General features: G+C 37.0%; 1 protein-coding gene across 1 annotated transcript; it reads left to right on the top strand.

Annotated features, from left to right (window-relative positions):
* The first annotated feature begins 1,392 nt into the window (after positions 1–1,392).
* Positions 1,393–19,297, top strand: LOC121414224. Its single transcript, XM_041607326.1, has 8 exons — positions 1,393–1,908; positions 4,399–4,654; positions 5,472–5,605; positions 12,406–12,599; positions 14,649–14,823; positions 15,398–16,196; positions 16,573–16,776; positions 17,198–19,297. The coding sequence occupies exons 1-8, from the start codon at positions 1,762–1,764 to the stop codon at positions 18,937–18,939; spliced, it is 3,651 nt and encodes a 1,216-aa protein (XP_041463260.1). The 5' UTR covers positions 1,393–1,761; the 3' UTR covers positions 18,940–19,297.
* Positions 19,298–27,390: the final 8,093 nt, after the last annotated feature.

Genomic DNA, 27,390 nt, shown 5'->3' with positions numbered 1-27,390 from the left:
TTATATCTTCACCTATATCAGTCACTTCTTAGTTTTATTCTTATAAAACAACATAAACATAAAATAATCTCATAAGCCTTATAAAAAGTGCGAGCGCGAAGCGCGAGCGATTTTTTTTTTTACTTTAATGTATTTTTTCCTGAAATTTAATTTTCTGGGCAATGTTATGTGTGATCCTGAACAAGATTCGTATGTACCCCCAAGCGCGAACAGAAATGTTTATCAACTGTTCTAGCATTATCGAAAAGGGACCTGTTAAGGACTGCTTACAGTTAACCACGAAGACGGTATATATTTCAATAATGCGAGCGCGAAGCGCGAGCAAATTTTTTGACATTCCGACCTTAAAAAAATGGTCATTCTAAGCACTTTTTGTATTAATCAATGTTATAGGTATGTAACTAAACAATTGATGCGAGCGGGACACTCTATTCATATTTTGTAAGTCATAAATATTGGGTATCATTAATAATGCGATCGTGAAGCGTGAGCAGACAATTATTGATATTCTGATGTAAAACTGGATAATTTAAGTACATTTTAAATAAAGAACATGCACGCTATCGCGCATGTTAAATATTTAGACCTAAAATCTGGGCATTCTGAATACATTTGTTTAATGGAACATTATGGAATACACGTAGACAATATGAACTTGGCAAACCAAACAATGTGACCACGCAGCGTGAGCGTAAAATGCTGATATGTAGACCATAAAACGGACATTTTACAGAGCACTTAAATTTGTAAATGAAAAAAAAAAATAATGAAAACTCGATGTCCGAGCTAAAATACTATGTTTTGCATATTGACTTCAAAACTTGCTCCACATCAGCCTATTGAGCAAGATATGAATCCCATCGAACAGGCAATTATGGCGCGAAGCGCCAGCAAAAATTGTTTATAGTAATGAAAAGATGAAAACATGAAAAGATTTTTTTTTAATTGCAAGTCTTCCCCTCACATTATTTCATTCAGTCCTCCTCTTATTTTCCTCTTCTTTTTTCTTCTGTCTTTTTTCTTCTTTTCCTTTTTCTTTCTCTTTTTCTTTCTTTTCTTTTTTTTGCTCTGCCAATTTTTTCTGGGGGGGCACCTGGGGGGGCACGCCAAATCTCAGGGGGGGCACGTGCCCCCCCAGGCCCCCCCGTAGCTACGCCACTGGTCAAATACATGCCTTAAAACATAGTTATTTTCAAAACAGATAAAGATGACAGCGAGAGCAAAATTAAATTTTGTCCAGAAGAAAAACATGCATGTAATGTGAGATATTAATACTAAAGAACAGTTATTTTTGCTGCAGAAAGTTCCACCAACCGACATAATTTGCTTAGCATGCGAATCAATGAAATGCGCATGCTCTGTAAAAGTCTAATTCTTCGATTTAGTTTGTTTCTGCTAGCAATGGGACCACCTCTGTTACATTTGCCCCGTGTTACAATTGTCCCTGGTCCGGTCCTCAGTCTCGCCTATTTGTGACATGCGACATATGAAAAGTCGCTTTTCGGTGAAATACAAGTACCCCTTGTTTCCTCGAACGGCGATTTGTTGATTTTTGATACGGATGTTCATGACAATGGCGGTTTCCACGTTCTGCGCCGACCTTGATAACAATTCTCGTCGTAATGAGATCGCAAAAATTGCCTGCAAAAATATTACCATCGACAGGATTTGAATATCGATGTCAAAGAGAGAAAGAGTGAGAGGGTAGAAAGAGAGATCTTCGCTTACTATACAAAAACAAGAAACGAACGCCCACGCCCCATGACACACACACACACACACACACAGAGTGGACCCAGCAGTAGTAATCCACCATTCAGAGTTCATTTTGCGCGTGAGCAGATTGGAGGAACGGGAGATCGAAATCGAAAACAATCTCAGCCAGCTTGTCATCCCAGTATTATTATGGTAAGTAAAAATAAGCCTTTCTATTTACGACGAATTATGATATAGAGATCGAGGAATTTGATTCTTTCTGGTTATCCTATTGTATTATTTTTACGAGTATGAAATCATATTCATGTAATTTGGATGAGTGTAAACAAGACAATTTCGTTCAAAACTGCAGTGCCGTCATCTTTTCCCGCAAATTGATTTACTAGTGCTCATACTCCAGTCAGGGGTCTTTCACTGTTACACAATGGCTCGTGACATCGTTTACGATGATCTTTTTTTGGTCATAATATATAATGTTGCACACAATCGCAACGGTTGTAAGAATTCGCACCGTCAATTGTGAAAGGAGCTTCGATGACAGATTGCAGTAGAGTGTGAATGGTAGACTGAACAGATAAATCCGATTTCAGATCATTGCAACTTATGACGGCCATAACCGAGGGAGGGGGCAGCCGGGCAGGGGGGGGGGGGGGTGCGGCTTTCCTAAGAAAAATAATAGCACGATCAATGGCTTAGGAATGAGCAATGTGCGTTGCTATGCCAATTAATGCAAACGTTGCCGTGGATTACTTGAACCACACCATTATAAACATTATAAATAACCATATGAAACAGCAGATATGCATGAAGCTATTCAGCAAAGTAGTCTTTATTCAATTTCTTCTGTGAAGCGTCCATGCATTGACATATACAATTGGGGTTTGATACTGAAAATGTGACAATCGTGGGGAAGATGACATAACGGTTACGTAATTGGGTAATATACCCCTCGATAGAAATACAGGGGCACACGTCTGGCCCAGTATCCAGTATTTTCTCTTCCCCCTCCTATTTTTTTTTTTCAATTATAGACGTGGCCCCTATACGTACGCCCCTAGCTATGCTGCACAGCCCATCCTTGTGTATGCGATTGTCATAATGTTCAATTATGGGCCAACATGTACATTCCATTCGCTGACATCATTTTCTGACAGGACAATTTGAAAAAGAGCTAACTCGACAAGCGCATCAAGTTCAATGGAGAGTCGAATTGAATTGTGCTCCATTCACTTGTTGCTTACTTAAGTCGTCTATTATATTCGCATGAATGACTCTTAACCTCACCATTCATAAGAATAGCACATGTATGTAGCATGTGTGCCACGAAGTTCTTTTCAACACATAACGACCCAATGCCAGAATTTGACGGTTTGGAGCGAACTGAAATATATATACATATAAAATGATAGGTGTAAATCATTTCTTTCACAACAGTTGCCAAAGCTGTTGTCTATGTATAGGCTATACATGAAGAATAGGATGAGAACAACCATTACCGAACAATCAATCAAGTCTCTAATTCGATAGACATTACCTTTAAGAATATTCATACAAATCACACCTGCAATTCCTTGGGCAGACTTTTTGACTTTCATATTATATTTTAAAGAGTACATTTTTTTTTGAAAACTTCATGTGTATGACCTAAAGTATTATACACAATTTGCTTTAATCAAACACTTGTGAAAATTGATGTTAAGTAAATTTATGAAAAATCTGGTAACCCCCCCCCCCCCCGAAGTATTCCATGAAAGAATCAAACCTAAGGTAAACAAAACAATATACGTGCATAAAAATAACAACGTGGTTTGTTTGTATAAAATAGCAATTGAAATATATGCCTAAATTTTAAATTGTGTATTTCTTACAAAGGCCTATATTCTGCCTGATTCTCAAACCCGGGCTTTTCTTATCAAACTCAAAATAAAATGTTTAATGTATTAAGGCAGAGAGGAAATTCAGTTTCATATCACTGAAACTGGCTTATTTATTTACTCATTTTTCTGCAACTAAATTGTGCAAGATCTCCAAAATGGACCGTATATTTGGCATAGTAAAAGGAGTTCTCCAGGAATATCAGGCAAACGAACCGTCGGCAATTTCTTCAAAATCGGAGGAGGAATAACAAAGTTAGGAAATTTTAAAGTTTTGCATATTTCGGTGAAACAGTTGTATGTGTTAGCAAGCGGGTGATGTCAAATCCCTCCTATTCTGTATTTATTCATTATTATGAAATTATAATACATTCACATTTTCTCCACCAAGAATGATATGGATTGACAACTGATTTAATATGAAAGATAATAGATGCTGCCACTTTTTTTGTGTCAAGAGAGACACACATCATGCACACATAAAGGGAAGGTTGGGAACTCAAATCTATTTTGCATATTACACAATCATTCTTTTTGTATTCTTATGGTTACACAACGTTCTTAGATACGCTAGGGGATCTACACTATACAGATATTGCTTCTTAGTGGATCCCCTCATGTCCGTACATATTTGACATTATTTTGTAAATGCTTTTGTTATCATAAAAGTATGCTGTTGTATAATTCTTAATGATTTATTTTGATTTTTGATTATATTTGATTTGCATTTGATATATATTTGTGTTAGAAGTGATTTAGATTATTGAATTTAAAATAAGTTTTACATTTCCGTCATATTCATTTTCAGGACGATCGATTTGATTATTCAAATTATCGCTTGTCCTCTCCATTGAGTGACGTCGAACCTTATTATGACGTCATCGTAATCGGGTCCGGTTATGGGGGGTCGATCGCGGCCAGCCGCTGCTCCCGCGCTGGAAAGAAGGTGTGTCTGTTCGAAAAGGGAAGAGAATGGTGGCCCGGCGACTTTGATGAAGGTGTGGGAGCAGCGAAAGATATGCAGATGACTTATAACAATTCGGATGGAGAGTGTGTTCAAATAGGTGAGCTACCCCCCCCCCCCTCTCCCACTCTAAAGGCCACAGCATATCCCTTACCGTTGGTCTGCGACCCGGTTTTGGCATGTAGTAAAATATGATTCGAATACTCAATCGAGACATGAACGACTTACTGTTTATTTATTTTAAATCATCGTACAAATATGTTCAAATCTGTATCTCTACTACTAACCGTATTTGCAGAAAGCGAATTAAATATGTAGTCGTAATAACGTCAAAGCAATCGTACGATTGGCACCGATTTGAAACTACTTTGTAATATAGACCTTCTCCAAAATAAATACCTGCAATCATCCAAAACTGTTATGTTGTATTCTTACAGTTAATGTGAACCTCAATGAAAATTAATTTTCATACACTTTTTCAGAAAATATATATATTTTCAAAATCGGATCAGACCAGTCGTAAGGTGTGTGGAGGCATTAACATTATACTTTACGAATTTAAGGTAGGTAGTCTGCCTCAGGACATCTCCGGGGCTTTGTAACTGTATGCATAGGCCCATGCCTCGATTAGGAAAGGAAATGTGAAATTATATAGGCCTAAACATAAACTTTACCTATTCATGTAATAATTGGATGTTACACCACCACTTTGTCAAAGCGTCCAACATATTTATTAAGTGCCAATTACCATGTTAACAGTATATGCTACTGAAATATGGACTTTTGGAAAGCATGCATGACAAATTTACCATTTTAAAAAAATAATGAATATGACATAAAATGTAATAACGAGCCCTAAATATGTTTAAGCCATTTATGATTACCAAAATTGCTTTCTCACTCATTCCTTTTTTTAGGAAAACCGACGAATTTATATGATGTCGTCGTCGGTCCGGAAGTTGCCGTGGTTCAAGGGGTTGGGCTTGGCGGAACATCGCTCATCAACGCCAACGTTTGCTTGGATGCTGATCCAAGAGTTTTTGAGGACAAAGTAATTATTTCTATCATTTCACTCTAATAATTGTTGGCACAATTAGGCTGTTCCTTTTGACACGATGATAATTTGATTACACTGCTAATCAAATAAACTGCACTGCAAAAACTCCGGTGTTCATTTAACACCAGCCTGGAATCTATATATGTCCACACCAGAGAAGTGTTAAACAAAACCAGTTTGGTTTTGATCTAACTCCAGATAGGTGTTTATACAACACCAATTAGTACTAAAACAGCATAGATTCGATTCCAAACTGGTGTTAATTCGATACTTCTCTGGTGTGGACATATATAGATTCCGGTTGGTGTTAAATCAACACCGGAGTTCAATTTTTCAGTGTAATATCCCAAAGTACCATTGTCCACTACTTTTCCCTAAAGGAAAATAATCCACATTTTGTTCCTAATGACACCATTTTGGTTATCCTATACTGTATCAGGATAACATTTAAATTTTCGTAATACCACGTTTTCAAAGTAAACAAATAAGTGCTTGGTAAACCTCTAGTTTAATCACCTTTATGGAGTCTTTTGAAGGAATCCTACATGTATACCAAGTACTGCAGTACTCACATAGAGCTATTACTGTAGCTCTATGGACATACTGAGACTTTTCGACACGCACTCATCGGAGTGAAATCGCATAAATGAACAGAATGCTAGAACGAAACTTCACTTTTTCGGTTTTTAATGCTATTTTCCGATTTTTATCTAATTCATAATTGATTTGCATAAAGTTTATGACTAGCTTCACTCTCTCGTGGATGTTACAATACAATTCCAAGTCGGGGCGGTGGTATGCACACAATTAAGATGAATGCTTTTCTCAATATATACCTCAAAATAAATAACCGTCTCTTTGTTTTTTTTTTCTAAATTCAAATGGCTAAAAAAAAACAACAATATCCAAATGAAGAGTTTTATTCTAAAAGGAGCTAAATCCAGCGTTTTCCGGTAGTCACTAATTTCCATTGCTGTTTTATTTCAAAATATAATGATGGATTTAGCCCCCTTTGGAATAAAACCCTGATATTTAAATATCACTTTTTTGCCAATTTATACATCATTTATATTGGAAATTTAACACGAAACACATAAATATTGTTTTTCACATTATATATGATGTTTATTCTTTGAAAATGTTAAAAAGAAAAAAAAGTTACTTTTTCATCTTTTCAATTAAAGGACGGTGACTTTTCGATGTTTTATTCCCAAATGAGCGAAATAAAAAAATATTCATAAAGATAGTAACATTCTGTTATTTTCATCAGAATTTGCACAGATGGTGTGAACTTGGATCCACAACATGTACTTCAAAATCCGAAGGCATAACTGTTTTGGATTTAGCACCTCTTGGAATAAAACTCAAATTTGCAATTAATTCTAACAAACTTTCCATTTTTTTTTTTTCAAATTGCGATATATAGCCAAAACTCAATATTGGTCAAAATTGGATTTAGCCCCCTTTGGAATCAAGCTCTTCAAGTTCAAAGATCCAATCAGTAATCCGACATTAGTGAGCACATGCGATATGCGTACTCATTTACGTCATAAGCATAACTTGGAGTTGAATTCCTCTCCGCCCCCTCACATAGTCTTAACATGCACAGTCTGATTTAAACCTCAATCACAAGTGTGTCTCCACGCAAAGACTAGCACAAATAACAATTGTTTCATTTCAAGAAGGGGGGGGGGGCTTCAGTACACAATGCATTATACCTCTTGTCAATCCTGCAATCATTGAGGCAGAAAGAACCGGATTATTGTCCGATTAAAAAAAAACCATTGTTACCAAATCAGGAGGTCATTCTTGACTAAGTCGTACGCCACAACATGTCAATAACTGAAAACCAGTTTGGGGTTATGGTTTCATATTTATTTGATATGATTCGTCACTCAAAATCTGTTCAAAAACAACTGACTAGCCCGTAAACCGGATATGATGAATGATTATAGCATTATTCAATTGACAAAGAAACAGCTTGACGATGCGTGGATACCATGCGCGACCAAAAAAACACGTAAAAAGGATGTCCTTTTCACGATAGGGCACGTTACGTACGTAACGTGAAAAGGGTGTCAAAAACACAAAAATAATGAAAAAAGGGTATCTATTTCGCTAGGAAAAATACGTGTTTAGGGTCGAATTTGCGGGGATGATAAAACAAAATTAAAATGTTTTATAAAGGATGTCCTTTTTGCCCCAACACTACGTGTTTAGAGTCCTAATTGTGCGAGGTGTATAGAAGGTGGGGTCGTACTAAACCAAATAAGGTAAAGCCGACAACCAAAGGACCCGTAACAATAAAACATTCCTGTACTTGTTTAGGGGTTCATTTCAGCGAATATTTGCCAAGAGTATCGTTTTGTTTCCAATACTTGTTAAGGGTAGGGTTTCAAACGCCAATACTTGTTAAGGGGTGCATTTTCAGAATATGGAATTTACGTGTTAAGGGTGCTTTTCGAGACCCCATGGTCGCGCATGGTATCCACTCGTGAATGGAAGTGGCCCCCCCGGGGTCCGACCTCATAATTTATCTGTTTTTGCTTAACTTCTCATTTGAAAATTTAAGCCGAAGGAGTTGATCTTATTCCAGATTGATATCAAACCACATAAGACCGGTGTGACATAAGTATTTAAAAAAAAATCTAATTTGTTCTTTCGGATGGGGATAGGGGGCTATACTATTCGGATTTCATTTCTTGTCTTTATTTTTTACATAAATATTAGTAATACATTAAGTACATTAGGGAAGAAATAAAAATAGCAATGTACTTAAAAGTTTGGGAATATAGGTAAAGAAACACACACAGTAAATTCGTTTCATCATAACTGAAAATAAATAATTGACCATATTAAATCTATAATGTATGTTTAGAAAAGATAATTGTATCGTAACTATTACATTTTTAATATTTTATTTGGGGGCAGTGAGTCTACCCGTTTACGTTAAAGTTAAAGCTCTTATATATACTGCGCAACAAAATGAAAGAGCAAGTTTGTTGTTTCATATTCTGCACATGCATGATCAGAATTTTTTTGCGGAAGACCAAAAAAGGTCATTTGCAGTAAACTGATATGGTGGTTTAATATTCGATGAAATACACCAAACTTGATGTTTTGATTATTCATACGTTATTTGAATTTTGTCATTAGATCCACCCCCCCCCAAAGAAAAAGGAGAAGAAAAAAAAAGAGGAAGAGCCGTGGTGTAGTGGTTCTGACTCTCGCCTTGTAAACAGAGGGTCGTGTGTTCGAATCCCACCACGGTCTAGCGTCCTTTGGCAAGGCGTTAATCCACACTTTGCCACTCTTGACCCAGTTGCTAAATGTGTACCCGGTAGGATTCGAAAAATATTGTATGATTGATTTTGCCAGCACCATGAGGCTGCGACGTATGCAAGGAATGCTCCCCAGGGAGTGGAAATTGTGCACTTTTCGTGCGGGATTGAAATGAATCCAATGACCGGGGTAGTAATATGCTGTAACGCGCTTTGAGCCATTCTGGGAAAAGCGCTTTATAAAAATTGGCTATTATTATTATCATTAAATAACAATACAATGTGTCGACTAATAAATGTCGCAGTCACATTTCCCCTATCGGCGGCCGTGCGGCGAGTCGAATACATCCGTCATTGTGTACCAGCTTCATATACATACAGGTAATTTGAATGAAAATGTAACGAGCGACTGTTTCGACTCGCTTTACGGCAGCCGAATGGGAATTGTGACTGCAGCATAACAGTTTGCTTATGCCTGGGTCACATTTGATCTACGGCAGCCGTACGGTCAGTCGAAAACAGCCGTTCTAACATTTTTTGTACCAACTACTTATAGATGGTTTGAATAAAGATGAATAAAATGGCTGTTTTCGACTCGCCATACGGCCGCCGTAGAGCAAATGTAACCGGGGAATAAGTACATTGTTATTACTACATGCCACATTTCAAGGTAGAAATGCAACAAATACCTTCATAGAGTATTCATTGGTGTGCTATTCTAGTAACATGTTCGATGGAATTTCTGCATCCTATTTTGTAAGGCATGCTTGTATATTAATTACAGCGACAAAATGAAGGGCCATGATCATGATGATACTCATCTAACCAAAAATCGCCCATGAGGTAAACTACGAAATGGTCTATTCCCAACACTGGCCTCCTATATTTGGAGTTATCGTAATTATCCTTGTGTTCCAATTTAGCCGCAAATCCACGCATGTCACCTTCATCAAGAATACAAATGCATTGACCGTGAACTTGGAATAGCAAATCTATATTTTTTTTGTTAGAGGAAATAATAAACTAAAAATAGAACGTTGTTTGCTCTATAAGCAGGAAATTGTTTACTCGAAGCCGGCGTTGTTTTCGAATTCAAATACATATTTGAAATAACTTACCTTGATTTTTAACGTCCATTATCTGAAAAGAAGAATAAAAAGTAATTAGAAATAAAATGAAATCTATAAATAAAGACCATCAAGTGAGATATGTAAAGAGCCGGAAGCGAAATTTATTTTCTTACAATTTTTTTTTCATTGCACACGCGCATTTTTTTTTTCATTTTGCAAATAACATGAATATCTGTAAATCTCTAAGATTATCGTAGAGATATGCAAGACGGTGATTTTTTTTTCGCGCTACCTCGTCTTTCTAAAATGACAGTTTAGACATTTTTCGAAGACTTTAGGAAAAATAATCGAAACGATACGTTAATCAAGCGTTAACATGGTTGAAGGCGTCTTTTGAAATAAACTTGAGCACGCAAACTTAACACCGAGTTCATAATTCATATAGTCAGCAGTTTGTCGTACTCAAAGTGTATTTGTGATAAAAGTAATGGCATGAATAAAACATGAAGATGAACATTATTGTTCCAGTTAATCCTCGATTTTTTTCTTTATCTATCCATCAGGTTGGAACGGTTTCCGAAAGGATTAATTTAGTTCATTAGTAATAAACATATTCCACTGAGAGAAATAATAATCATTAGGCCTATTATTTTACTACTATTATTGTTATCATTATTAGTAGTATTATCATTTATTATTGTTATCATTATCTTTATTATAAATATTATTATTATTATTATTATTGTTGTATTAGTGCTCAAGATTGTTAAAGTAGACCGACTAAAATGTGAACATAAACATGTGAACAAAAAAAATATCGCAGGAAAATAAATTTCGCAGGCCGGAAGGGGGGTCCATCTCTTCACCTTTCTTGCTCAAGCCTATATATTTTTTTTTTAAGTGGAAATTTGCCTCTACATGAATAAGCCGTAAATCTACACTTTTATCTGATTTTCAAAATTGCAAAAAAGCGCTTTCAGGACAAGTCTGTTTAATAATTTTTAATGTTTTGCCTCGAAATATTATTTTCATCCAGTTTATCGTTAAAGGTCAAGTCCACCATAGAAAAAAGTTGATTTAGCTAAATAGACAAATATCAAACATGAATAACGCTGAAAACTTTATCGAAATCGGAAGTAATATAAGAAAGTTAAGACAATTTAAAGTTTCGCGTATTTTTCACAAAACAGTTCTATGCTCAACTCAGTGATATGCAAATGAGAAAGTCGATGATGTCACTCACTCACTATCTCATTTATTTTTATTCTTTGAATTATACGAATTTGACAAGACAATTAGGATCTCCTTGCTTGAACCAACAAATTGTAAAATAGTGAAATTCCTTGACTGTGTTCTGGGAAGAATGAATTTTTTTTTAACATGACAATGACAAGAAATTCAAAATATTTCATATAATAAAATACAAAAGAAATAGTGAGTGGGTGATATCATTGGTCCCCTCATTTGCACACCCAACAGGATGTGCATGTAACTGTTTTATGACATTAAGCAAAACTTTAAAATGTTATAACTTTCTTATTTTACATCCAATTTTAATGAAATTTTTAGTGTTATGCATGATTTTTTTTTTCTTTCTATTCAAATCAGGGTTTTGTTGGGGTGGACTTTTCATTTAAGCGTGCTTGTATATATCCACATACCAATAATGACAGACTTAGCTTCAACACCCCACCCCTCCAAAAAAAATTCTTAGTATTCACTACTTAATTAAGGTTCTCGTAAAGCGAGTGCACTCCGTTAGGTCGTGTTTTTGTTGTAACATTTATGTATCGTGCTAGAACTACTCAAATTTGATCAAGTTCCTAACCTATTATGCAAATTTCTGAGCAGTGTACTCTTGTAATAATAGACTATCTTTAATGGCAACACACTAATTCACTGGTCAATACATTCATGCCGCTATAATTATGTTACCAAGAAGTAAAACATGTATTTGTACTGTGGAACGTTGTGACCCGGTGGATTAGTCTTCTCACATTGAAACACAGGGTCGTGGGTTCGAACACGGGCCATGGCGTAATTTCCTTCAGCAAGAAATTTGTCCATATTGTGCTGCACTCAACCCAGGTGAGGTGAATGGGTATCCGGCAGGATTAAATCATTGAATGCATGAGCGCTGAAAGGCAGCTAGAGCTAAAGCCGGGGCATGGACCCTACCAGAACCATGGCTGGGGTAATAATAATAACATCGCGCCTCGGAAAAAATATCTATAGATAGATGGCGCTATATAAATGCCTATAATAATTATTATTGTTATTATTTACTGGTTTATACTTTTTTTAAATCCGTGTATTGAATACTATTTCAAAATAGTATATTTCAAGAATAGCAATTTATAACACATATTCCATGAGAAATCATGCACAGCTCCCCCTTAATTGAAATAGTTCATTACTCACAAATTCCTATTCTTTAATTCAGGCTTGGCCGAAGGCCTTACGGGACGACATTGAAGCTCTAAACTCGATGGATCGAAAGCGTTTCATGGCGATGATGAAACCACAAGAATATCCCCAGTCGTACCCGTCGATCCCCAAGCTCGATGCGATGAAGGAGATCGCACACGGCTTCGTGACTGATATCGAAGACTTGAAAGTGGAAGATGTTTTCTATAAGTGAGTGTTACTTGACTTTTATGAAAATAATTGGTTTAGGTTTTCACTGGAGTCCTTGGACGTGGGTTCGAAACCCAAACATGGGTGCAGCACCTAACCCAGGTGAGGTGAATGTGTACCCGGCAGGATTAATCCCTTGAATGCACCGTTTACCTTTACCAGCTGGAGCTATATAGCCACGGTAATACTGTAAATACATGTATATTGCGTCATTGAGAAGAAAAGTACATCGGCATCTCATAAACCATGTAAACGCTATATTGTTAAATGATATATCATAATTTGATCATTTTATAATCATCATTGTTACCATCATCATTATATCGTTGTATCTGAGGACCGGTAAAAGATTGGTCTAAGACTAAGGGACCTTTGAGAGGCCATACACTTACAGAAACATCCATATACAGTGCGTCCCAGAATAAACGAAACCGAGATTTAGCGATCATTTATCATAACTTAATCATAAATAGAATAGACAAATGACCTACCAATTTAAAGCTTAGAATCTCCTCTTTCATCTGATATTACTTAGGTTATTTCTTATTCACGCATGGGTGAGCAAAAACGATTTGAAGAAAGGATACCAAAAACTCATTTGGAGGGGGGTATCTGGGTTTCAAAAAGAAAACAAGATTTTTGAAAAGTGCAATATCTGCTCTTTAATTTGGTACCTCAATTACAGAAAATGGTCAAGAAATAAAAAAGTTCTGGTCATTTAAAATAATGCTTGTATTTCCATAATTTCATGAGATAAATGTGTTTTCACCGGTTTCCCACAGAAGCTTTCGTATGGTGAACAATAGATTTAATGCATGGCTGATCGTCAACAAAACGGAGTGTCGAGTGAGTTTGAAAGCCAACCTGGAGAACTTCTTCATTTTATGAAATTATTGAAATTCAAGCCTTATTTCAAATGACCAGAACTTTTTTATTTCTTGACCATTTTCTGTAATTTAGGTATCAAATTAAAGAGGAGATATTGAACCTTTCAAAAATGTGGTTTGCTTTTTGAAACCCAGATACCCCCCGTCAAATGAGTTTTTGATATCCTTCTTTCAAATTGTCATTGCTCACTCATGCGTGAATGAGAAATAATGTAAGTAATATCAGATGAAAGAGGATATTCTAAGCTTTAAATTGGTAGGTCATTTGTCTATTTTATTTATGATTAAGTAATGATCGCTAAATCTCGGTTTCGTTTTTTCTGGGACGCACTGTATAAAGGAACTTTTGTATTCTCCTTTTGATCTACTTCTGTAATTAAAATGTTTACGACCATGACGACAATGCTAACTTTTGTAAGATGCTAAATTGTCAATGACAGCCTGGTTACCATGATTGTTGTCATGGCGAAATAACACGTTAAGGTATAAATTCCATTAACCGGGACTAGCAGAGTCGTATAGAAAAAAAATGAGATGTGCTTGTAAGAATTGACACAGCGACATTGTCAAAATCCCCCGGGGGGGGGGGGGCACTTACATTGAGGAGTGGATACCATGCGCGACAAAAAAACACGTAAAAAGGACGTCTTTTTCAAGAGAGGGCACGTTACGTACGTAACGTGATAAGGGTGTCAAAAACACAAAAATAATGAAAAAAGGGTATCTATTTCGCTGGGAAAATTACGTGTTTAGGGTCGAATTTGCGGGGATGATCAAACAAAATTAAGATGTTTTATAAAGGATGTCCTTTTTGCCTCAACACTTCGTGTTTAGAGTCCGATATGCGCGATGTGTAGAAGGTGGGGTCGTACTAAACCAAATAAGATAAAGCCGACGACCGAAGGACCTGTAACACTAAAACATTCCTGTACTTGTTTAGGGGTTCATTTCAGGGAAGATTTGCCAAGAGTATCGTTTTGTTTCCAATACTCGTTAAGGGTAGGGTTTCACACGCCAATACTTGTTAAGGGGTGCACTTTCAGAATATGGAAATTACGTGTTTAGGGTGCTTTTCGCGACCCCATGGTCGCGCATGGTATCCACTCGTGAATTTAAGTGGCCCCCCGGGTCAAAATCCTATTTCTGTTTATATATCATGTAGGACGCCACTCTATGTCAACTTCAAGACGACGAGGAATAACGTCGCTGGTATTCCTCAACCAGCCTGCAACAACTGCGGTAACTGTGTCGGTGGTTGCAACACAGGAGCCAAAAACACCCTCAACATGAATTTCATCCCTGACGCGCATGCTCACGGTGCAAAGATATTCACTGAGGTAAAATTAAATAATGTTACGGGGGGGGGGGTATTTACTGCCAATGTATGGTAATTTATGCCAGGGAAAATTTGACAAAAAACACACACACACTCACAAACAATACAAACAAAAAGTCCTTACTAGCATATATGCACAAGACATCCCCTAATAGGTGCGTCGTGGTCTATAGTGGTTCTGACTTTCGCCTTTGAAACAGAGTGTCGTAGGTTCGAATCGTAGCCATGGCGTGTGTTCCTTCAGCAAGAAATGTATCCACACTGTGCTGCACAGGATCGCCAGTCATTCGTACAGTCGCTTACAAACTTACGAACAACTTTACGTAACACTCACCACGACTTTTGTATTCCTATATTTACATCACATGAAGGCATGGTAGGGAATATATTTGCAAATATCTGGTTTATTTCCTTAGGCCAAACAAAATACCATAACCTCCATATCTTTTATCCAATGTTGATGAGATGGAATTGGCGTTTAACGAATAATTAAAACTTGCATTGATTATATATGTTGAGACTATATATGAAAATTTGTAGACTATCAAGTAACATTTTCATATTATATAATATAGATCCAAGTGAATGCCGTGAAGCGACACGAGGAAGAAGGATACTGGGTAGTGTTTTACAAGAGTCTTCATCAGACGAAATTCGAAGAGAAGGAGCGTATCGTCAAAGCTCATACAGTCATCCTGGGAGCAGGAGCGCTTGGATCCACAAGGATCCTCCTGAATTCTGCCTCACGGGGTCTGCCCCTCTCGGGGCAGATCGGGAAGCGCTTCACAACCAACGGTGATCACCTGACAATTTCGTACAACGGAAAACGAGAGATTCGACCGGTTGGTATCAAGTTAGAAGATATCAAGTCGCCAAGTCAAGGTCCAGGACCTTGCATCACCAGTATTCTCGACGTCCGGCGAAGGCCAGAGGCATCGCTTGACGATGGGTATCTTCTGGAAGATGGCACACCGCCCTCTGCGACAGAGCACATCTATAAACTCCTGCTCAAGTTTACCAAGGGAATAGATACTACCCCAAACGAGAACGAAGTTGCAGAGTTTATCCGCGCCATTACTGGGAAGGCATTTGAGAACACGCTTACATTTCTGTCCATGAGTCACGACTCGGCCAGTGGCCGTATCGTTCAGGACCAAGATTCGGGAAACGTCTGGGCTGACTTCCCTGGTGTGGGCGACGAAGGTAACTTTCAGCTCATCTACGAGGCAGCAAGAAAAGCCACGGCAACGCTAGAAGGCGAGCTGATGACAAACCCTCTGTGGGAAGGCGTGATTCCTCAGCTACGGAATAAGAAGGGCATCGTCACTGTTCATCCATTGGGAGGTTGCAGTATGGGCGATTCCGGGAAAAGTGGTAGGTCGTCAAGCTTAAAACAGAAGTCTCACTCTACATAACCACAAAAAAGATATTCTCTTTCAATACTTTCTTACACCCATACATTTAAATTTGTATTCAACAATGAAGCATCTAGGAAGGTAGGTAGATTTCTTTTTTTTTGCATTTTATATTGTAGATTTCCCTCAAAAATAAAGTATGTAGACTATATGTAAAAAATTCATAAATACATGAAATAACTTTTCTGTCTTGATTTTATCTTACTTTCTGAGAGTTCTGCTTTGGAACTCTTGCGAAAAAAGTTATTTTTTTTCTTCTGAACGCTATCTGTTTATGCGAAACATGTAACGTGGATACAAATAATTTGGCGATTTAAAACCTAATTTCTTTGAAGGTGTTGTCGATCACGCCGGAGCGGTCTTCAAAGGAGAGGGTTTAGACGTCTATCCAAATCTTTTGGTAGTTGATGGTGCAGTCATGCCCAGAAGTGTTGGTGTCAACCCTACTCTGACCATTGGGACTATTGCGGAGAGGTGCGTCCGGCTCTTGGCTGACAGGAATGGATGGACAATCAACTACAGCAGCTCCAAGAAAATAGGTACGAGGATTTATTTCATAAGCGATTAGGTGTGAAGCGACTTAAAGGATGGACCAGCGTTTTGAAACAGGCAGAAATTACTAAAACGGCTATCTTCTTTTTAATTATTATCATTACCTTTACAATTGGTTACTAATTATGAGATATCAAATTTCAGTTTAGAAATATATGTATGTATATGTTGATGTAAACTTTTACTTATCGGAATAGTGGTCAGCAAAAGGATTTATATACCAGGAAAATTAGCAGTATGGATTGAGGAATCCAGTATTCATTGTCTATGAAAATACGTCTAATTCAATTCTAAGATAGCCAGAGATTTTCTTCAACATCGTCAGGCAAAGGCCATGCAATTATTAGCATGCTTCAGGTATGGTGTCTACTGACAACAACATTAAAATTGATTGTCCTTTTTATACAGATCCGTCTGTTAAACAGGAGAATAATCCGGGACTGCGATTCACGGAACGAATGGCTGGTCATTTGACTGTTGATGGCGAAGATCATCCTTGTGAATTCTTGCTTACAATCGTAAGCGATGACGTGAGACACATGCTAGATGTTGACTTCGAACACCGGGCTTCGCTTCATGGTACATTGCTCTGCAAGGGATTGTCCGACTATCCGCTCACCGTCTCTAACGGTAGGTTCCGTCTTTTCAGAGAGAGCGACGTGAGTCCTGGCGTCAGGGAAATGGTCTACGAGATGGACCTTCACGACCATGATAAGAGCTACCACTTCAGAGGCATCAAGATTATCGATAAGAATTGCTTCTTGGAGATTGGCGTTGGGGATACCACAACACTCTCCGTCATTGTTCGCAAACCTGACGCCCAGGGTGAGGATTTCGGTAAGGGCACGCTGAAAATAAAGCTCACCGACTTCATGAAACAGCTTACGACGCTGAAGGTGCTAGATGCAGAGAATCTTCTACAAGAGACAAAGTGGAAAATCAGGTTTGCTCGTTTCTTCAGCGGGATACTGTTGGATATATATGGTATCTTTAACCAATCCGACTTAGGTGTCACATTTCGTAACGAAAATAAACCGAGGGAACAACGCCAACTCAATCTCGGTGGGCAAACCCCGGAAGTACATCGGATCCAAGCAACCGATGGTGTTCAGCTTCCCCTCGTACGATACCAGGGAGGATCTAAAGGTCCCATCTTACTTCTACACGGGCTAGGGGTGTCAAGTCGGATTTTTACACTAGATACCGTAGATACCAACATGGTCGAATTCCTTTTCAGCAAGGAGTTTGATGTATGGGTTGTTGACATGCGTTATTCCATCATGCTTCCCATACACAATCAACCAGGGTACATTGGTGATGCTGCGGAAAAGGACCTTCCACCAACTGTAGACTACATCCTGGAGAAGACAGGGAAACCTAACCTCCAGCTAATAGGTCATTGTGCTGGAGGTGTCACAGCACATGCTGCTCTTCTTGGTGGTCTCCTTCAAGGCAAGATCCGATGCTTCGTATCGTCACAAGCGGGTTTCAGCCTGACGGTTGGTGCTTTGAATAGGACAAAGTCTAAAGCACATCTTCCAACCCTCCTCTACGGCATCGGGATAAAGGGCATAAGCGCCTATCCTGATAATCCCAATTCGTGGAACCAGCGCATTGTCAACCATTTCGTCGACATGGCGGCGACTCTGACCACCGACGTTAGGGAACACTGTGATAGCGACGTCTGCCATCGTGTAACCTTCACTTACAGTCTCCTGTGGTCCCATCGTAATGTTAACGAGCTCACACACGACACCTTACAAGAATGGAACGGTTTCGTGCACGCTACCAGACTCAAGCACTTCGCTCTAAGTATGCGGAAAGGGCGACTCGTAGATGAAGACGGACATGACAAGTACGTACCCGACTTCAACTCAAAGCACCGTCTGGAGTCTACGAAGTATCGGGAGGCTCTGAAGCACCTGGACATCCCGATTCTTTACTTCAGCGGTGCCAACAATGTCTGTTGGGATCCAGAAACCACTCGTGACAGTTTCGAACGTTGTAAGGAAGCCAACCCAGATCAGCATTACGAGCGATTTGAAGTAGAAAACTACATGCATTTGGATTGCATCATGGGGTCTTTGGCTTCTCGCGATGTTTTCCCGAGGTTAATGGACTTCCTTGAGAAATATGCTCGTCTTGAGTAGACAAGGTATAGCGACATGGATATGGAAAATATCAACCAAGATTTGCAACGCACATCACAAAGTTAATGACATCGTGGTGCAAGCATATTTTAGAAACATAACATTTGGGGGGAAATGGCAGAAATACCTACATAATCAAGTTATATAGAACCAACTTGAGTTACTTTCCTAACATAGTCTAACTGCGTTAGACAATCCATCCTATTTCGGGAAGAAAATTCTTGGAAACCGGCGACCCTTGTCATGCTTGTGGTGACGTATAATACCCGGCGAAACAAGTACCTAGAAACCTTGGTGCCCTTGTTCAAATATATTAGATTGGAAGCAAATCGCACTTGCTTTTTCAAAGTCTAGAAATGTGTAGTTTTAGATTTAGATTTTATTCATTTTCCGTTCACAAATCACAACAAAATCAAACAATACATAGTCAAATTCAAAGTACATCAATCAAATGTGTATTGTTCACCGTATATATAAATTTTCTGCAGTTGAAAAACAGTATTCTATGACTCGTTTTTTGCAGCGTACGGTCTAACTTCGGCCGTGGTCTAACTCTGTGTTAAAATTATGGGGAGCAGAAAATTTCTAAAATTTGTTAACATTGTATGTTCCTTGAGATGACTGCCCCCTATCATCATGCTCATATGGCGAAGAAAACTAATTCAGTTGTGACAGTTAAAAAATAATGATAAAAAAGCTTCCAGGTGAACTGATTTATCGAACACCTACCTTTTCGAGATTTTTGTCACAATTGGTAATCCTTTTTAGACTAGAGTTTTAGATTAAACCAGAGCTCAAAATACGGGCCTATTTCTTTAAGTTGCTATAAAGTGGCATATAGCATTATGCCACGCAGAGTAGGCCTATACATTGAAGAATAAACTTAGAATAATTTTGTCATATTATGTACAATTTTGTCTCATATCATAACTCAGAAAGATTTGTCATCATTAATTTATCATATTTTGTGATATTGTGCTATCTTATGACTGTTCTATCTTTTTGCTCTTATATCATCCATTTCTCTTTTGTGGTTACATAAATCTAAAAATGTAATTTATTCTGTACCCTTTTCTAAGGGTAATTTATATTGATTTATTTTTCGATTTTTAAAATATGTTTTTATCTCGATGCTATCTTTTTAATACTGTAATTTACATTTTATTGAGATACAAACTTGGACGGGGTTTTCAAACTTTGTTTGTATTCCTTTGCATGTTTTACTTTGTATGTTTTACTTGCCAAAATAAAGAAAAATGCAAACAAATACCAGTACAAAGAAGGACTCCCTTCTAGACTGTAATAGCGTATCTCGACCAGGGGCGGAAATCTCTCCCAAAAGGAAGGGGGGACAAGGGTCTTGAAAATTTGACAAGCAAAAAAAAAAGGGTATTACCTAAAATTTAAGGTCATTTCGACAAAAATATATTTGACAAGCAAAAAAAAAAAGAAAAGGTCATCTCGTCCCAAAACGCACTTTTTATTCCCATTTTCATGTGATACATTTCTTAGCATCACCCAAGACCCAAAATAGTAGGGGGGACATTCGATATTGTGTCCCCCCTACTATTTTGAGTAGGGGGGACACGACCCCCCTGCCCCCCCCCCTGGGATTTCCGCCCATGATCTCGACTATGTGTTTTGTTGTTGTTGTATATATAAATAGATAAAGAACTATTCAAAAAGAGTTACCGATAGTTGCTGATCAAACAATTTTTTCTCTGTATGACGGCAATGAAGCTGTTGTTGGTGTTGTTGCAGACATTTTTAAATGTAAAATTATTTAGAACTGTCTACATTATGCGAGCAAATCAAATTACCACACTGAGGAAATGAAATTGAATTGAAATGAGTTGAAACTTTTCTTCTAAATATAGAAAATATTTTTTTGAATTTTATTTTGATAAAAGATCCAACCACTCATAAAGAAATTGGTTCATGTCCTGAAAAAAGTATTCGCCTTCACATCTAGGCAACGTATCACAAAGCTTAGCGTTTCACCATCATAGGACTGATTTTTTTCAGTTGATTGCATAGGTGCACTCAAGCTATATTTTAACCGTACAATAAATTGCGTAGTTTTGTGCGACCATCCCAAGACCAAAACTTAAAAACTTAAATAACCAGACTCTCAGAAAAAAAAATATTGTAAGATTGAGGTTTGCCTTATGCATATCTTGTATGGGTCATGTCCACCCCAGAAAAAATGTTGATTGAATATATAGAGAAAAATCAAACAAAAATAAGCGCTGAAAAATTCATTCAAATCAGATGTGAAAAAGAAAGTTATGACATTTTAAAGTTTCGCTTATTTAAAAAAAACAGTGATATGCACAATTCAGTGACGTGCAAATGATACAGTCGATGATGTCACTATTTGTTTTGTTTTTTATTGTTTGAATTATACAATATTTTACTTTTTTACATATTTGACCATGTTGACAGTAGGGACCAACTTGGCCGAACCATACACCATATACATGTAGTATTAAACAATGCTTATTCCACATGCATGACATGTTCAACATGCTCAGGGAGGAATTAATCTTTGTTTCACATGACAATGAGGAGAAAATTAGAAAATAAAAAATATTAAGTGGATGATGTAATTAATCTCCTCATTTGCATACCGTCCAGTTTTTTTCGAAATTAAGCACAACTTTAAAATGTCATAACTTTCTTATTTTACACCCGATTTTGACGAAATTTTGATTGTAATGTGTGTTTGATTTTTGTCTTTTTATTAAAATCAACTTTTTATTGGAGTGTACTTGTCCTTTAATTGATAGGAAAAGAATATTGTGGGAGAAATAAATCAATATTTATAGAACATATCCATCACCCGTCTTCGAGGTGAAATTATTTTCTTATGAAACGAAAAAGCTAAAAAAAAAAAGCTAGATGACCCTTGTTTATCGCAAAACTTTATATTTTAGTTCTTATTATGTGCGGAAAAATCTCTGAAATAAAAAAAAATCAACTGATGATTACATTTCGTAAAAGCTTCATGATCCATTATTTGATGTGAATGTATTACTTTAACCCTATAGCCTATTTCATAAAAAACAGGTTTAAATTATGTTAATCTTATTCATGTTTTTTTTTTCTAAACCATTTGTTTATCAAATAGAAAAAAATACCACCAAATTCCTGACGATTGTAATAAGAGGTCGCTGTTTCTTTTAACCATCTAATGACTCTATCATATTCATTTGGTTCAAAGTAAACATGGTAAAATAACGCATTGCTTGGACTTAATGATTGAGGGACCATTCTTTAATGTATTTTATTATCAACATTATTCAGTATTCTATACTTTTAGAGGGATGCTCCGGGTTGAAAAAAAATCTATAGTTAAATAAATTGAGTAAAATTACCAAAGCAAAATGTTGAATATTTCATCAAAATCTGATAACAAATAGCAAAGCTATTGAATTTTTAAAGTTTTGCAATATTTTGTGAAAACATTTGTATACACGTTGCCATGAATATTCATTAAGATGGCTTTCGACGTCACATCCCCACTTTTCTTATACAAGAAATCAGAATTGTTTCATGCATGTGTAAATGATATGTCTCCCAAAAAACGAAATAACTTGCATCAATAAATATCTTATGCACTATTCGGTTGTTAATTCATTTTTTTAGCTCTTGGAGGAAAAACAACAACCTAGTTTCATATTATAAAACACAAAAGTACAAGTGGGCATATGACGTCAACAGTTTGCTCATTGAATATTCATGAAGACATGCCTGGAACTGTTTCAACGGAATATTGCAAATCTTAAAATTGCTATAACTTCTTTAGTCCTTGTCCGATTTTAATCAAATTTTCAGTGTATTGTTTGTCTAATTTCCTCAATCTGTTCAAATCATAATATTTCCAGCCTGGAGCATCCTGTTATGCACCCTTCATCTGTATAAATCCCGTTTTTATAGAGCGCCACCTATTGTCCGTGTAATCTAGATGCCAGCTACATTGTACTTATCCCTCAGAGTCTGCTCAGAGACTCCTAGAAAATGTGTAGTTACGTGACAGCAATTCGGTGAATTGATGCCAGTCGAGGCGGGCCGTAGTGGTCCCTAAACCCCTATCAAAACACGCTATAGTGGGTATGATTTACCCCCCCCCCCTCGGGCTAAGTGATCTAGGTAAAATAAATGAAAGTGTCTTTGGACCACCTACTGTACATGGTAACAAACCTGTGGTGCCGGGCGCCCCAAAACGGTGTTAGCCTATAAAAGAGCGCTAACAAAAAGCCAAGTCACATATTTCGGATTATTAAAGGTATTATTTAACTTTGTGAGCAGCCGATTTAAAAAATTTTCAAACCAAGATGAAACATGTGTACATGTATTAGAACTAATAAACCCTGAAAACAACCATAATTGAGAATGAAAAGCTAAAACTAAGGGGCAAACCCCGATTTTGTAAATAGGCGTCTTATAGACACCTAAATAGTACACATAAGTGTATAGGATGAAATTAAGATGGTGTTTCCGGTCACTTTATATTTCAATTTTTGAAGCACTAAATAATCATTTTCGAACGCAATTTTTTCTGGGCTTCATTTTTGGAACATATCACAGACACAGGTGACAAGTGTGACCTTCTAGCTCAGATTTTTTAAAAGTCAAACCAATGTTAACCAATCACTTTAAAGGGGGAGTGAACTGTGTGTGTTCTCTCATTTACTGTGTGTTATAAATATATAGTCTTAAAATATACTTTTTCAGATATCCTCTAATACTACAGAGAATAAATTGACTTATAACAGTATTGTAAAGAGAAACTAGAACATTTTGAGAGAAGTAATTGTTTTGCAACTTGGTAACATAATCATTGCGATATAAATGTATTAAGTATTAATTGAGTATTTGATTAGCGTGTTATCCTTCAAGTGGGTCTATATTACTAGACTACGCTAGCATTATAGGTCAGGAAACTGGCCAGGTATGAGTAGTTGAGGACTCGAGATGGTGCTATTGGTTTATATCTGCTTTAAGTCAAAACATTTATTTCAATGTGTAAGTAATGCATTACTGCAACATTACGCATCGATGCTATTACCAGATGTAACAGGCCTCTGTTAGTGCATCGTTAGCGCTAACAGCGTTTCTGTGCGTTCCAGGGGCCCGTTGCAGAAAGAGTTGCAATCAATCGCAACTCTAAAAATCATGCGTAACTTGATTTTCAACCAATCAACAGCGCGCATTTGGGACTTGCGGTTGATTTTTTGACTTGCGTTTAAGTGCGTTCAGTACAGATGTATCATATCCGTAATGCTTCGTGGTTGACAAGCGGCATCTGACGCCCCTCCTTTTTTGTAATTAGGTGTTCATCGAAGATATAACAACGTAATCAACAAAAATAAAAATGAAGTATGAACATGACAGAGTTGGTTTAACTGCACGGTTGGAAAATAACGGATATAATAATTATTTCCGCACTAGTGTCAATATTTGTAAGATAAATGTCACCCACAATGTGTTAGATATCTCTCCACGCCCTCTCTCTTTTTATTTTCCCCGCTATCATTCCCTAATTATCTTTCCTAGAATAACTCTAAAATATCAATTACATATCAGCAATACTGATCAATCATTGACTAGGCATCCAATTTCTGAAAATAGAATATGAATGATGCTTCATTTGATTGACTTGCGTTAAAGGTCAAAGTCCACCCCAGAAAAAAAAATCATTAAAGAAAAATCAGACAAATATAACGTTGGAAAGTTCATCATAATGGGATGTCAGCACAAGTAATGCGTTACATTTTAATCTTTCGCTTATATTTTACGAAACAGTTGTATCCAGAATTTGGTTATGTCCAAATGTCCATCACTCGATCACAGGAGCCGTGGAATGGTTTTCAAAGTGGGGGCTGAGCCAAAAGTGGGGGGGGGGCTGACCATGCTAAAAATCACAATCACATGGTAATTTTTACGTTTTTGTACACGGTTTTGGAAAAAGTGGGGAGGGGGGTGAAGCCCCCCCCCCCCTTCCCGGTTCCGCGGCCCCTGACTCACTGGGTTTTTGGGGGGTTAAATTGTGCGATATTCGTTTTTTATACAAATTTGACAAAAATTACCAACTCTTATACTCTCTTTTCACCGTCTACAGGGTTCTCTATTTAAAAAAAACTTATACATAACACAATTATATAGAGCAGTGAATAATATGAACATGACACTGTCTTTTAACGTATACACGCACATAAAAAAGTCAAACTGACACGAGAATAGATAACTGTCACAACCAAAGCCATTTTGGCAAGAATTTTTTTAGGGAAGATTTATCCACAAGGAAAGCATTAATCATGTTATTAAAAGTAACCTATTGTAAACTTGTTAGAAAAACTTTCTAAAATGAAACCATTTATTTCGAAATTCATTTTCTCTGAGATTTGTTGTATTTTCCATTTCATAATATCGTTTTAATTACTGGGTTAAATGAAGGGAACTCATTTCTCAATTTAGCTAAATATATCTCTTTTCCAACTATGATCATGATGCAGTTCAAGGAAAAGTCCACCCCATCAAAAAGTTGATTTGAATACAAAGAGAAAAATCCAACAACCATAATACTGAAAATTCTGAAAATTCAACAAGCATAACACTGAAAATTTCATCAAAAACGGATGTAAAATAAGAGAGTTATGACATTTTAAAATTTTGCTTATTTCACAGTAATATTCACATCCTGGTCGGTATGCAAATGAGGACACTGATGACGTCATCCACACATTATTTCTGTTGTATTTCTCTTTTATTGTATGAAATATTCTTATTTTATCCTCATTGTCAAGTGCTGATGAACACATGGGATGAGCACTGTTTGATATTATATGGTTCAGTCAACTTGGTCCTTATTGTCAATTCTGTAAAAATAGAAGAAATATTGTGTGATTCAAACAGTAGAACAAAAAAGTAGTGTGATGAACATCATCGACTGACTCATTTGCATAACACCAAGTTGTACATATTCCGTTTTGTGAAAAATACGCGAAACTTTAAAATGTCATAACTTTTATTCATCCAATTTTGATGAAATTTTTAGCGTTATGCTGGTTGGATTTTTCTGTTTTTATTCAAATCAACTCTTTTGTTGGGGTGGACTTGTCCTTCAAGTAGAGTTTAATGACCTATCCCTCCTGGAAAGAACACAGCGAGACAGAGGCCCGTATTCTGAAGTCAGGTTTAACATAGACCATGGTCTAACTCTGTGCTGAAATTATGGGAAGCCAAAAGTATCAACATTTTTATTAAGTTCATTGTTTCTGATATTTACTGTGCTCTTTCCTGATTCTTCAATGGTGAAAACAATCATCTATTCATACTTTCTAGACAATTATGAATGATTTGAGAGCCAAATGAGTTGAAATATGATATCTCTACTGTAGTGATATAGGTAACAATTGGCTATCCATACTTAAATCCCACCTTTAACCCGAGTTTAAGTTAAACTCGACTTTAGAATACGGGCCTGAGTGTGATTACAGTGTGTTCACATGTAGGACTATGTGAAAATATTATTCACACTGTTATGCTCGAATTCAACAGTGTGAAGACGTTTTCGCTCTGTGGACACCTCGACAGTGTGACTGTAAACAGCGTGTCCACAGGGGAGGGGGGGGGGGGATGTTTACATGGTTGACTCTCTAATTTTGTTATTTACACTGTTGAAATGCTAAAACTGCTTCACAGTGTGAACGTGATTTCGAATTGTATTCCATACTTTGAACACACCGTATTTTCTTTCCGGAAGGGATACCCTTCTTTTCATGCTTTCCTTTCTTCTCTCTTTCTCTGAATTCCCTCTTACCCCCCCCCCCCTTAATTGAAAATACACAGGGAGGAGGTGAAGGGGATAAGGGGGGGGGGGGTTGGGTAGTGATGGTCCCATGCCCAGCCTAAAGCGCTACTGGGTTAGTGTTCGTACGCGGAAGTAGCAAACAACTCAATAATTACACGACTAGAAGTCCTTGAATGCCAGTGTATCGAAGCAGGGTTTGTTTTATATTTAGTATTTTAATGATGATAGAAAATGGCAATTACATTCAATCAGGTGCACAGCAAGAATTAGTACAGTTTCAGCTCGTTTGGAATTTCGACATAATTACAGCAACATTTAAGAAAAGCACTTTCTTATAAATTAATTTCAATATATTACAATAGAAATTATAAATATAAATGGTATACTATGCTATTTTGTACAATAATTGCGCAACCGTTATGAAACGGACACATAACCTTTGTTGCATTCTCTTGTCCCATATACTGCGTTTGAAAAAGTCAAGGGGATGTCAGACTTTGGGTCGGTTTTAAAAAAAAGAATTGCGAGTAAAAGCAACTCCTAACGTCAATCCCAAATCCCTAATATCCGCATTTCATTGGTTGATTTTTTTTTAGAGTAGCGTTTGATTTTAACTCCTCTTTGCAACGGGTCAC

The sequence above is a fragment of the Lytechinus variegatus genome, chromosome 4, assembly GCF_018143015.1.
Source record: "Lytechinus variegatus isolate NC3 chromosome 4, Lvar_3.0, whole genome shotgun sequence".
Classification (NCBI taxonomy): Eukaryota; Metazoa; Echinodermata; class Echinoidea; order Temnopleuroida; family Toxopneustidae; genus Lytechinus; species Lytechinus variegatus.
The sequence above is the reverse complement of the archived record's forward strand: the minus strand, read 5'-3'. Positions and strand labels throughout refer to the sequence as shown.

Bases quoted from the DNA above. Each gene is read 5' to 3' on its own strand.
- LOC121414224 (XM_041607326.1), top strand. From the start codon at position 1,762: ATGACACACACACACACACACACACAGAGTGGACCCAGCAGTAGTAAT. The intron at 4,655-5,471 runs GTGAGCTACCCC...TCCTTTTTTTAG, and splicing joins TGGAGAGTGTGTTCAAATAG to GAAAACCGACGAATTTATAT. The intron at 16,777-17,197 runs GTACGAGGATTT...CTTTTTATACAG, and splicing joins CAGCAGCTCCAAGAAAATAG to ATCCGTCTGTTAAACAGGAG.